The sequence below is a fragment of the Cnephaeus nilssonii genome (genome assembly GCF_951640355.1).
Source record: "Cnephaeus nilssonii genome assembly, chromosome: 16".
In the NCBI taxonomy this organism is placed as follows: Eukaryota; Metazoa; Chordata; class Mammalia; order Chiroptera; family Vespertilionidae; genus Cnephaeus; species Cnephaeus nilssonii.
The window spans coordinates 13,056,833-13,070,536 of record NC_137087.1 but is presented as its reverse complement, the minus strand read 5'-3'; the positions used below and the strand labels follow the sequence as shown (position 1 = coordinate 13,070,536).

At 58.4% G+C, this 13,704-nt stretch overlaps 1 protein-coding gene across 1 annotated transcript in view; it reads right to left on the bottom strand.

The window, feature by feature from the left end:
* Window positions 1-11,418, bottom strand: part of ZCCHC24 (zinc finger CCHC-type containing 24) — a 56,825-nt gene extending 45,407 nt beyond the window's left edge. The window contains exon 1 of the mRNA XM_079793733.1: window positions 10,996-11,418. Within this exon, the coding sequence (XP_079649859.1) occupies window positions 10,996-11,238 (243 nt within the window). The 5' untranslated portion in view covers window positions 11,239-11,418. The remainder of the gene's footprint in view (window positions 1-10,995) is intronic.
* Window positions 11,419-13,704: the final 2,286 nt, after the last annotated feature.

Sequence of the window (13,704 nt, the reverse complement as noted above, 5' to 3'; positions counted from 1 at the left end):
TCCCTACTGGGTATGTGCCCGCAACCAAGGTACATGCCCTTGACCGGAATCGAACCTGGGACCCTTGAGCTCTAACAATGAGCCAAACCGGTTAGGGTGACAATGAGAGTTATTATTACCATTAGTTCTTCTCCACCCACTGCCAGGAGATACGCAGGTCAGCAGAGAACCACCTGCTGGGTTAGGGGCGCTGCCACTCACGGGTGGAGGGCTGGAGACAAGTCCCTTATGTCAGTGGTCGGCAAACTCATTAGTCAACAGAGCCAAATATCAACAGTACAACGATTGAAATTTCTTTGGAGAGCCAAATTTTTTAAACTTAAACTTCTTCTAACGCCTCTTCTTCAAAATAGACTCGCCCAAGCCGTGGTATTTTGTGGAAGAGCCACACTCAAGGGGCCAAAGAGCCGCATGTGGCTCGCGAGCCGCAGTTTGCCGACCACGGCCTTATGTCAGAGCTGACTCCACTTGTAAGGAAGCGGAACATCGGGGCAGCATGGTTTCCACCCGGCAGAGAGCCAGCGCTTTGCCGGCGCTCCGGCAGCACGAGGCCTGTGCAGACTGTGTCCGGAGCCCAGGGCCCGGCCCGGCCGGCTCTCTGGGAGCCCAGGGAGGAAGGGGCCCACCTCTCCCACCTCTCCCACCTCCAGCTGACAGGAGCCAGATGTCTCGTCTGGCTTCAAAGCAGACGAGGCCCAGGCCCCCTCCTGCTGTATACACCCTCTATTTATAGGAGTCCCTTGCTCCGCGGCCAGGCACACTGGAATTTGGTGAAGGTGGGGCCTGCGGTGAGGCCATGGCTCCTTTTCCTGGGTCAAGGCCAAGGCTGGAAAGAGGCAGCTTCCTCAGGAGGGTCAATGACAGGCCTGGGCATGGGCTTGGACACCCTGACCCCAGCTCAGGTGCCCGAGAACTCCGGGAGTGAACGGTGGCCTTGGGGGCCTTGGGTCTAATGGAGAGACACGGCCTGTTCTCAGGAGTCCCCAGGCTGATGGGCGAGGAGAGGCCCTGAGAGGAAGTTGTCTCCAGCTCCCTTACAAAGATGGGGCAGACAGCGGCCCAGGGAGGTGGCGGTCCTTTCTGTGTCCCCTCTGTGTGAGAAGGGAAGGAGGTGAGCTGAGAGCTGCCCCAAGGGAGCAGGCACCCCCACAACCAGGATAGACCCCACCGCCCACACATGCCTACCTCAGCCTCCCTGCTTGTTCCCCTTCTAAAAGACACAGCCCTCACCATCTGGGTGCTGCCCTCTTCTGGACCCCCTGCCGTGTGACTGCGGCCTGCCTTTCTCTCTCTGAGCCTCTGTTCCCTCGGGCAGGTTTACCCTGGAGCCTAGGCCTGGAAGGGAAGACACAGACCATGTCCCAGGCAGCCCAGGCCCCACACAGTCGCCTCCAGCCACTGGGCACAGAACTCGAAGGCTCCCAATGGCCATCTCTGCTCTGCCACTGCCCAGTGCTACCATGCCACCCTGGACCAGTGGAAGATACCACCCAAACCCGCAGGTCTGAGGGCAACTCTCCAGGCCTCAGGTGGCCCAAGATGGGGTGGTCCACCTTGAGAAATGGAAGGTCCCCATCCCTGGATGGTGGGAGCCAGTACTGAACAACCTTAGGGGTATGGGAGGGCTCCGGTGGGAATGGGATGAGATGATAACTGAGCACCTACTTTGGACCAAGCCCTGAAAACTTCACGCATGTTAAGACAGCTGATGCTCACAACCCGATGAGTCACTGTCTCCCTTTACAGATTAGATGAGTATGTTCCAACTTGTATTGAATGGCCTGGGAAACTTTTAACAAATGCAGTTCTCTGGGCCCTACTTCAAACCTAGCAAAGCAGCCACCTGGGGCTGAGGGCCTGGACTCTGCTCTTGTTATTGTGCTAAACGATACACACATAACATCTAGCATTTTGGCAATTCTTTTTTTCTTTACACATTTTTATTGATATCAGAGAGAGAAAGGGAGATGGAGAGAGAGATAGAGACATCCATGATGGGGGAGAATTATTGATCAGCTGCCTCCTGCATGCCCCTTACTGGGGATCGAGCCGGCAACCCAGGCATGTGCCTTGACCGGGAATCAAACCATGACCTTCTTGGTCATAGGTCAATGCTCAGCCACTGAGCTATGCTGGCTGGGCTCGAATCTGCATTTTTAAAGCTCCCCCAGGCAGTTCAGTACAACCAGCCCGGCGTCACCTGGGGCAGCACCTGAACTTTCCAACTGTCGGGTCTCTCCTTAGATGGACTCTAGGCCTCTCCCCACCCACTGGCCTGAGGCAGGGCAGCTCGGCCCAGCCTCCCAGAGAAAAGTTCATCCAAACAGAAACTTGAAGCTCCAAATGCGTGAGTCACCCTCACGGCTGGGAAATGCAATTTCACAAATAACAACCCTCTTTCCCCCCTTTTCTTTTCCTTTTCTTTTCTGGATGAGATTTAAGAAAGTCCACAGGAATCAGGACTGTTTTGGCAGCAAGTCGTCGAGAGGAAGGGGAAGCGTGGTGGGTGCCAGAAAGCGCACGAAGTCCCCCCTGCAAACCTTTCCCTTGTCCTGTGGGCACATGCCCCTGCCCATGGCCCTGCTGGTCTCCCTGGGCAGCCTGAGGCCTCTGAGCAGCCTGCCCTCTCGCTGGCAGCTCGACACCTCGCGAGGGTCACACTTGGCCGCCGCCACAAAAGCAGCTCCTGGTCAGAGGGCGAGCCAGAGCTCCCCTCCCACCCCAGCTCCGTGCCCTGGCCTGTCCCTCACCGTGCTCCAGCCCAAGTCAGGATGGTACCACCGTGGAGCTGGAAGGAGAGGTGAGCTGACACAGCCTCACTCTCACAGATGGAGAAACTGAGACCCACACCCGGGCACACAGCCAGCCCCAGGGCCAGGAGGCCTGTCACTGTCGCAAGGGTGGGTGGGGCAGCAAGCTGTTTCCTCTCCGAAGTCCCAGGAGGAGCTCGGGCCATGGAGGTGAAAGGTGAGTCGGCCTCGCGGCCTGTGGCGGCTGGATGGAGAGGAGGCCAGGACACCGCTTCCTCCCTTCGGGTTGCAGAGCTGGGCCTGGCCTCTCGGGTTTCCCATGTGCCAAATGCAAAATGGAGCAGGGGAGGTGGCAGGCTTGACAATCCCTGCAGCCCCACTTTCTTAAGGTCCGACACCCAGGAGCTGACAGATACCCCCAGAGCCCAGTGTGTGCAGTCAGCGCTCAGTCGGTTCTAGGTCCTGCCATCTCTGGCCAAGGGCAAGGCTGGGCAGCCCCGCCTGCATCCGTCAGCCCCTAACTCCGCAACAGCCCGGCTGCTCCTCTCTGCGTCCCACGGAGCGACTGCTTTCCTACCTCCGGTTCTGCACTTGCTGCCTGCCCCCGGGGCCCTCTCTGTGCCCATCCGAACCTCCTCCAGGACCCAGCTGCTGACAAGGTTCTAACCCAGTGGTGGGGCCTGAAAACCACCCCTTCCTCTTACTCAGCCTCGGACAGTGTGAAAAGCCCAGATTCAGGTGCTCCTGAGGCCCCACTAGTCACAGAGGCCCCAGCCTCCTCCAGGGGGCTCCGGGGCCTCCCTGCCACAGCCCTGCCCCGCAATGCTACAGGTGGGGGCGAGGAACACCCATGACTCCCCCGCCCTTGCCTGGAGGAGCTCTGAAGTCTCTCTGATCTCTTTGCAAGGTGATGCCTCCTCGCCTCTCCACAAGGCTGGACATCCCTGAAGGCAAAGATCCTGCAACCCTTGTCACTCCAGAGCCCAGACGGTTGGGCTGCTCCTTACACCGGGACGGTCCTGGGTGCCGATCCCTACAGGCAGGGGAGGGCCTGGGAGTCCCACTTGACAGGAGAGGGAATGGATGCCTTAATACCTTGAAGGGTTTAGGTTGAGGCCTCTGAGTTCCTGTGGACTAAGTCAAAGGGTGGTCTCACCCAGATTCAGCTGCTCTGGGCACTGGTTGGGAACAGCCCCTAGTGTGATGGGCGGAAGCCTCTGGGCCATCAAGGCCCTAATCACCAGCCTGGGAGGAGGAAACCATTGTACTTCCTCCCTGGGTCAGCGGCCCAAGCAGCTAGCAGGAAGAGAGGGATCCTCACACCACACTGGGGGACAGAGTCAGACTCCTGCCCGTTGCTGGAACCTCTCCAAGGTCTGGCTTGGCTGCTGGGGAAAGTTAGATGGAAGACATCCTACTTGTGTCACATACTTGACTAGAAGCTCTCCCGTTCTTAGTCCTCGGCATTATTTCACTGAACTGGAAATGGAGGCTCAGCAAGCTGCCCAAGCACGGGGACGGCCGAGAGGAGATTCACACGCATCCAGGTCCGGTGGCCTGTCCTACGTCAGCCACCACTCGGCCTCCAGGGCTTGGCTTCCCCTCCGGGAAGGGGAGCCAGAGGAAGGCGCCAGGTGTGAGCCACTCTTCTTGGCACAGAGGCCTCCTGACATCATGCTGCCAAGCCCCTGGGCACTGGCAAGATGAGGCACCAGCTTTTTTGGGCTACGCGAGGGATCTGGGCCCTGGGGTTGGGGTTCTGCTGAGGGAGTTGGGGTACAGAGGCAGAGATTTCCAGGGCTGACTGAGCCTGCCAAGCTGTGCTCCCTCTCTCCTTCCACCCGCCCCCTTCTCCCTGCACCAGGACAGCAAGAGGGCGAAGTAGGTGGGAGACAGGCCAGGATTAGGGCAGGTGGGCAGAAGCTTCCGAGACCAGCCTAGAGGGAGGAGAGCCCAACGCAGGGCAGAAAGGTAGGACTGCGGGCGGACACGGAGCAGCACCTGCAGGGAAGGGCATGGAGGGGCCGGGCAATGGCACGGGCAGCGTCCGAGGGGGCCTGGCACGAGCAAACAATGAGCCCTGCCCCGCACCCTGAGATGGATCCGGAGGGGGAAGCTCTGATGCTAAGCTCCAGCTTTGGGGGGGTCCTTTCATCAGTTGAACAACTGCTTTCTTATCCCAAAAGTCTCCCCTGTATGCTCAACACAGACCCGCGCGCCCATGCTTCTCTCTCTGAGACAAGAAACCATTCATCTCACGAATGACTCCGGCCCTTCTCCAAGGGGCCTGCACATCTACTCCTCGCGTCTATCTGGGGCTCCAGGCCCGGAGTCAAGTGCACGCACGCAGGCACGCACCCTGTACACACATGCAGAGGCGGGTGTGGGCTGGGCTCGGGGAGAGGTTGTCTAGGCAAGGAGTCGGCCGATGGGAAAATGAAGCACCACCTGATGGAAGGCTTCCCTGGCCGAGGTCGGACCCCAGCCCTGCTCCTGTTTGCTTCCGTGGTTCAAGCTGACCTGGCGGTCAGGAAGGTGGCAGAGCTGGCAGCCTCACCAGGCAACCCTTCGCCCAGGACCCCCAAGGACACCATTGCCTCCTGAGGTCCATTCTCCCAGGACGTGCAAAACACAGTTCCCCAAGCACAGCCAGTGCTCAGTGAGACAGGCTAGTGTTAAAAAGCAATCCATGTTCTTTTTGGTGGGGGAGGAGCAGGGAGAGAGAAATGTGAAAAGGACCAGGAGGTAGAGGAGCAGTGGCAGCAGGACAAGGCACAGAGGACACAGGGAGACCCCCTCCCCACCCAGTCCTTCCTACTCCAGCCCAAGTCACCAATCACGTGACAGGTGCTCAGGTTTCACAGCCATACGCCCTCTGCCCAGCTAGCGCATCAGCAGTGGGGACCAGGCTGCCTCTCACTCCTGGAATGCATTCGCTGAATGAAAGCAGAAAGTGTGACTGAATCTGAGAACTAGAAGGGACCCTAAGGTTTACTCAGTCTGGGCTACCCCTGAGGCTTGCAGCTCCAATAGCTTGATGAGGGCTCCATTGTTGACAAAAGGTGCCATGATCCTCTTGAAATCATGCACAGCCATGTGTGTCTGCGTGTGCATGTATGCTGTGCTCTGTGCGTTGTGGTAAGGAGGAGACTCCAGGCATCTTCAGACTCTCAAAGTGGTCGATAACCAAGAAGGTTAAAAACCATCTAGGCATCTGCTGGGACTGCTCTAGGGACAAGATTTCACCATCTCCCAAGCCACCTCTTTCCCATTAATCAAGATTCCATAAACAATTCTTCTGTGAGATAAAACAAGAGGCTAAGGGACTGAGGAGAGCTTTCACATAGTCACATGTCTGGAGGGAGAAAAGAGGAGAAGGTTCGATTCAAGTCATCTTCCCACACATCCACCCAGTAAACGTTCACTGAGCAACTAGTATGGCCTGGGCATTGACTAAGCATCGGATGCTAGGACTGCAAAGATTCCCACTCTCAAAGTGCTGACAACAGTGCTATTGAGACAGACACATACAGTGTGCGTTTCACGGCAAGACCAACTGTTAAGACATGCTTTACCGGAAGCGTGTACGATTCTTCTGTCATGTACAGAAACTGGAGGGACAGAGAAGCTGGAGGAGGTATGCTCCCAGTGACAGCCAGATACAGCCTCTCAGAGTAGGGGCTTGCGCCATAAAGAAGTAATCTGGAGTCTGTCAGTTGTACAAGAGCAGGGAATAGCATTTTAGGTAGAAGCAAGAGCAAGTGCAAAAGCTTTGAGAAGTGGGACTGCCTGGAGCTTTTAGAAACCTCGAGCAGACCAGTATGGCCAGAGGACAGAATAAAAGATTATATACCACCACCACCACCACCACCACCACACACACACACACACACACACACACACACCAGCATCCTGAGACCTAGGCTGGCGCCCTGGGTCTGCCACCGATTTCCTGTTTCGTTCTCTTTTGAAGCGCCTTAGTTTCCCCATCTGGACAATGAGGATGCTGCTGCTGATTAGTAATTACTAACGCTGCTTGCTTTCCTCACTCCCACCTGACCCAAAAGGTCCCTGAGGTGAGGTCTCCTCTCTGAGGCTGGGCCCACTCGGTTAACTTAATTTGATGGGAAGGTCAGGCCACCTCAGCCAACAGGGCCTCAAATGATGGTCCTCCTTGCTTGAGTCAGAGCTCAGATTCCCAGGGGGAGGCAGAAGGGAGCCAAGCATCCTCTCAAGCTGCTGGACCTGCACCCTCACCCCACCCACACAGACTGCAAGGGCTGCTGGGAACAAATTCAGCTCCTGAAGTCCCACTCTTAGGCCCAGTGAGGCAAACTCTCATCCTCACACAGGTATATGGCTTTGTTCTACACATCCACACCGGTCAGGTGATCTCTGGGCTCATCTGTACTTTGGAGGGCACAGGTAACAAATCAAAACCTTCAGAAGACTGTCAAGACCTGGGGCCCTTTTAAACAGGAGCCCATAGCCGCTCCTCCTGGGGCACTAAGAGCCCTGTCTATGCAGAACTGCTGTTAAGCCTGTGACACCCTTGCTGCTGTTCTCAAATCTCCCGCGGGCGGGTGGGCCAGAGCAGTAAAGAGGAGGGTCCTCAGGCTGCAGAAGACAGTGCTGGGACCTAGGTTCACAGCTCCCGGAGGAGCCTCCTAGGGTAGGAACTACCCAACAAGGGAGAGGTCTGCCCGATGGAGCGTCTCCTGGGCTTGGAGATGTCCTGGCGAACACTGGTAGGTGTTCCGTGCCAAAAATGTGCTCCGATCAAATAGGTATGGAAAATGTGGGGCTGAGGAAAGGTTCATCGGTTTTGTGCCACAGGACTTCTCAGAGCCTTTCTTTACTGTGCTAGAGGGCGCTGTGTGTCTCCAAAGGAGGGACAAATGCATTTGAGCCCAAAGTCCTCCCCTGACCCCCACAAGGCATCACTGACCTTCAGGCCACATCTTCAAGCCATACCTGTCCCTGGAGGAAGAGGAAAAGAAACCGGCTGCCCTAATCGAACCTGGGCTGGCACAGCCACAGCTCCCCTCGAGCGGGTACAGGGACTACCCAGGAGGGTCCCTGGGCATCCCTCTGAGGAGCACAAGAGCTAATGCTCAGCGAGGTGGTACGTACTTTTCTGGAAGAGGAGTCCCACAGGACGCACACTGCTGTGAATTTTAATTCCAAACAAAACTTGGCAGGGAAGACCCCAGGCCTCCCAGCCCTGACTCCCTCTAAGAGCTGCCTTCCTTGGGTACCTGGAGAGAGAGATGTGCTGAGCCACGGCACTCAGGAGTCTCTCTCCAAGGACATAGAGTTGTCACAGGGGTTCATAAGGCCAAGTTACTAGACCCAGTTGCCTTAAAAACAAAAAAAAACTGCACAAAAGACCTGTGCCTGCTTTGGCCTGGCACCCTCACCACGAGCTGAGAAGCTGAGGAGCAACCCCAGGCATCCAAGTCACCTGCTGATGCTCCTGCTCTTGCCCACGAACTCTGCCATCTCTCTCCCTCGCTCTGCTTCCAGGGCCAGTGCTCCACTCAGAACCCTTGGCTTATCTTCAGCTTCCAGAGCTGAGGTTCCAGGGGCACAATGGGCTTCTGTGCCCCCATGTCCCCACCCCCCCGCCCAAATCCCAGCTGCATTCATGGTGTTTTGCTATTGTGGTGGGAGCAGCCTGGGGGTGGTGCGGGAGGGGGTGGGCTCTTGGCACAGAGACTGGCGCAGACAGGCCGTGGTCAGCGGTCAGCATGCAAGTCACATTCGCAGGCACTGCCACCGGGCCTGCCAGCCTCGCACAGAATGGCGACGCTCCTGGGCCCCTGGGTCCCTTCGTCGAGTCCCCTCCGGGCCACACACGACCTGCTTCCTCTCCGGCCAGCCCCTTGGTAGCATTCAGGTGGGGAGGATTTTCTCTTGCCTTCTCAGCCAGTTGCTATTTTGGAGCCACATTAGGTCACCAGCCAAGTCCTAGATGCGGGAAAGGCCTGTCCGCAGCAGCACGGCTGGGGCTCCACGAGGGGTCAGGAGGCAAGTGGCTGGGAGGCGAGAGTGGGTGAGCCCAAAGCCAGGAGGGCCTTCTGAGAGTCAGCAGGCACAGCCTCCAGCCTCTCCCAGGAAGCCACCGGCCTCGGAGCACAGGGGGCCACTGCTGCCTCCCCTAAAGCACACCCTCCCCTGTTTGTACGGCTCTCAGACCCCATGCGCCCCTCCCTGAGAGCAGCAGAGACGGCATGTAACAGATGGGTTAACTGAGGCTCCCCCTAAGTCAGGTCCTAAGAGACTTTTTGGGCCCCAGGGAAGGAATGTGCCTCTTCGTAGGGAAACTGAGGTAAGCAGCAGTGCAGTGACAGGAAGCCTGGTCTCGCTGAGAGCCAGCCAGGATCCTGGGCCACAGAAATTTCCGAGAGGAGGCACACCAAACTCCTCCCACAGGGGACTCCTGATGGCCCCAAACTCCTTGTTCTCAGTGGGGAACAAGGCCACACCATAGGGTGGGGGCAGTGGAAAGCTAGCAGGGGCTGATTAGGGACCCCCACTTGTCCTGCGGGTCACGGTCACCCTCCTCTCTTTGGGCTTCCACAGGACCCCCATGAAACCCCGCAACCATTCACCCTATATCGTCCTGTCTATCTTCTAACCTGGGCCCCGTGAGCCTGTGAATGAGTCCCCAGGGGCCCACAGGGAGCTCAGCGAATGTTTGCTAAGACCCACACCCTGAAGAAAGACCCCACACACTGTCCCTCCAGATCACCGATCCCTGCAGCCAGTTCCCTGAAGAGGCAGCAAAGCCTCTTACAAGAAAGAAAGATTCCCAGCCAAGAATAATTCCTCGTGTGGAGAGTGCTTTACAATTTACAAAGAGCTTTGGCATACAAATTCTTTCTCCTGGCACCAAGGCCGCCACTCCACGCTCCTCTCCTTCAGCTGTGCCCAGCCAGCCGAGCTCAGGTCAGCCAGTGCTCCTCTCCGCTCCCGGGCGCTGGCCCACCTCTAGCCCCGAGGCCAGCATGCTATATGTCCCGTCTCCCCCAGCCAATAATGGCAGCGCTGAACACGTGATGGGGCCGGAAAGGGTGACCCTCTGTCTCACCCTTCATCCCCAGTGCACTGGCCTGCACAGGCCTTCTCCCCCAAACGTTCAGGCCTCTGACTCTCCTAAAACTAACCGGTGGGCTCAAGTCTTGAAGGAAAATTACCCTCATGTGTGTCCTCTCCCTCACCCCTTCCCCCTGAACCTTTACAGGGGGGGCTGCCAGAGGGGAGTGGGTGAAGGCCACAGAAGGGTGTCTGCAGTTCACAAATGAAGCAGGAGCAAGTGGGAGTGGGGGAGGAGGAGGAGTCCAGCGGAAGAGAGGGGACTGGGCTATAGGAAGACGCTGAAGACCCTCAAAAGGGCTGGGAGTTCCTGGCAGTCTGTGTGTTTATGTAGCTGGGAAGATGCACTGCCCCTCCGACTCTGTGTAACTGAATCCACCCAGGAGCAGACTTTGCAAGCAGCCGGCCCAGGTTTCTGGGGAAGGCACTGGCAGCTGGAACCTCTCCCGCTACCAGCCCCCCTCCCAAGAGCTCAAGAGGATTTCCCTTTCATTTCCTTCCAGGCTGGGAGGGCGGGGGACAGCGCAGTCTGTGGGGTCAAGCCCTCAAAAACCACTTCCTATGTGGCTGGGGGAGGGCGAGCAGCTGGAGGACGTATCTGGGGGTCCGTCCCAGCGTGCGAACAGCAGGTAAAGTCCTCTGGGCGAGTCACTGCTCTCTAGGGTGCCCTTTGGGTCAGAAACCGCCGAGGTCGATGGAGAAAAGATTTTAGGCCCCCCTGCAGAGGAGCTGGGAGCAGAATCTGCACTGTCCGTCCCAGCGAGCGGTGGCCAAGAAGGGGATGGGGTTGGGTGTGGGAAGGACACTTGGAAGGGGCTCCCCGCCCGGCTGTCTGGAGAGAATCCGGAGCCCCCCGCCCCGTCGCCTCCCTGCCCGCCCACCCCCCCCCTTCTAGCAGGGCGCGGGGGGCTGGGAGAGGAGACGGGAGGGCCCCGCCCGCGCCCGAGCTGCTCCCGGCTGGGCTCAGCCGGGAGGTGACGCGCTCCCGGCGCCCCGGGGACTTCGGGCAGCGAGTTTGGCAGAGCTGAGCAAAGCCAAGCCAAGGAGGGCCGGGCAATACGGAGCCGGGCCCCGCCAGGAAGAGCCGGGCCGATAGGAAAAGGCCCCGCGCTGTCGACGGAGAGCGGGGGCGCGCAGGGGCACCCACCTCTCCGCGCTGCAGCTGGAAGAAGCTGTTGAGATAGCTGGAGTGCAGGGGCGAGCCCAGCTGCTCCGGGCGGCCCTTGCCGAAAGCCAGCTCTGGAGGCGCAGCGCCGGCGGGCGGCTCGGGCCGGAAGGCATCGAAGGCGCTCGCCTGGTGCGTGTCCTGCAGCGACAGGTAGACCCAGTTGAGCAGCTGGGCCGGCTGGTACACCGAGGCGCTGGTGTCGATGGCCGACAGCAGGCTCATTTTGCGGCGGCGGTGCCGGCCCCTCCCCGGCAGCCCGCTCGCGCCCCCCACCTCCAGCGGAGGGGCGGGCACCGGGGAGCCTGAGCCCACTGCCCGCCGCCCGAGCCCCGACGGCGATCGCCCCGCGCCCTGCGCGCTGCCCGCAGCCGCCACCGCCGCCGCCGCCACCTCCCCAGACTGCGGCCGCAGCGCGCGCGGGCGGAGGAAGGAGGCAGCGAAAGTTGGGCAGGAAACTTTTGGGCCCGCCCCCTTCGCGCCGCCCGCCCCGCCCCGCGCGGCGATCCGCTATCTGCCTCCACGCTGACCCCTTCGGCGACCGCTCCCGGGGTGGGGCTCACGGAGGCCACGCCCCCTCTGGCTCCGTCCTCGCCTTCCATTGGCTGTCTCCTTGAATATGAAGTAGCCGGACGGGGCGAGTAGGGAAATGAGGCGAAGCCCGTCTAAATACGCAGCCGGAGCGGGCCCGCCCCTGGGCGGCCCCTCCCAGGCCCCCCCGCCCCCGCGCCCCCCGCAGTCCTCCGGAGCCTGCGGCAGCTCAGCACAGCCCCGTCCAGATCCAGTTCCTCTCGTTCTGCCCTCAGCTCTCCTCTGTTTCGCGTTCTTGCCAAATCCTCGCCAATTATGTCATTTTCACTCGTTTTTTTCTTTTCTATTTTCCCACTTTTCTCACACTCTGTCTTCTCCCTCAGACTAATATCTCCTGTGCCCCTTGTCTCTGTCTGTCTCCGCGGCTGTGTCTCTCTCTGTGTTTCTCCTTCGTCTTTTCCATTTCCGTCTAGTCTGATGTGTCTGTCTCTCCCTCCCCTCCCAGATCCAGACACACACACACACTCCTCCCTCCTTCCTCTCGCTATCACCGTAGGACCCTCCCCCGCCCCGTTAATTCCTTCCATCTGCAGAATCGCTTTGCCGGGCCGGCTCTGCCAAGGGGGGCCCGGGTTCCTGCCCCAGGAAGGACTCTCCGCCCCCTTCCCTCGCCTTCCCCCCACCCCCTCTTTCTCTCCTGTTTCTCCTCTGGACCAACATTGCTTCTCCCTCTACCCTCCACCCCCCACCCCCACCCCCCACCCCCGCTTCAAGATGCCCTGCGAGTCGCCAAAACACCAGATGGGTCCGAGGGAGCTCGGAAGACGACTGCCACCACCACCCCAGGACAACCCAGCTAGTCCAAGTTTGCCGAAGTGAGCCCCGCCACCCCCACCCCTACCCCCACCCCCACCCTTACCCCATCCCACCCCCGCTCCCACTGACTCACCTGGAAGCCCTGCGGCCCTCTCACTCCTGGGTAACCACCGCTGCACCAGCGCCAGATTCTGACTTAGAAGCTCCTGGGGGGGACCCGAGTCACCTCTCCCACCTGAAACCTGGTGCCATTCTGCCAGCGTCCAAGTGCCAGCCCTGCCACCTTCCAGCTAAGTAACCTAGGCCTGGCACCTAACCTCTAAGAGTGAACCTGTAAAAGGGGGACAGTCAACATCCTGCCTCGAGATGTTCCTGAGTTTACCAGTTTGAGCCTGGTAATCAGAAGGTACGCCATAAAGGTCAGCTCCCTGCCACCCCTTCACGGGGATTTCTCCCACGACCTGCATCCACACACACACCCCTCCCCCCGTGGGTGCTTGGGCCCGAAAGGACTTCAGCGATGGCCAATGAAGCTCGTTCCCACCAGGTCATTAACCAAGAACCCCTTTGATTTTTTCCTGTCTTATGTGATCATATTTTTAAGATTTTGTGTATCAAGTGATTTGCAATTACTGATAGAAACCATATCAATCAAAAGTAATTTTATTTATCAGAGAAACACCTACACTGTGCCCTTTATATTTTAAAACAGTATTAACCCTATTGGTTTAAAGAGAAGGTACACATTTGTTAGGAATGTGTGTGATAACCAGTTTACTCCTGAAAATATGGGGGTCATCTCTGGAACTCTGCTGCTATCTTTGAGGTTTGGTGGTAGATAGAATTTGGAACCACTGAACTAGGCTTTCCCTGGATTTTATAGAGAAAACTGCTGTTCAGAGAGGGGACATCTTCCAATTGTACGAGCAGGTAGTTGGGGAGCCCAGAGGAGCCCCTGAGGCACCCACCTCCAGCTAGAGCTTTCTGTCTCTGCCTCTCCCTCCTCTGGGCCAGGGTAGTCTTGTTCGTTTGAAGGTAGTCCTATTCAAATTCAAATTGCTTCAGGGGTCAGGCAGAGACCACCACGTATAAGGCAATAAATAGATAGTGATGGAGCTTGTGAACTAAAGAGCTAGCCACACAAAACCCTTCTGTCATCGTGCTCAGCCTGGTCTGGCACCTGCTTAGAGAGACACGCGGCCTGGGTTCCCTGTCCTTCAGAGTGACTTGATGCTGTGAAGTGCTTGTCATGCCTGGTGACCAGGCTGATGCCCTCTGTCCCTTTCACCCCCCCCCCAGCCCCCACCCTCACACAAGGCCTGGTGCATACATAGGAATAATCCA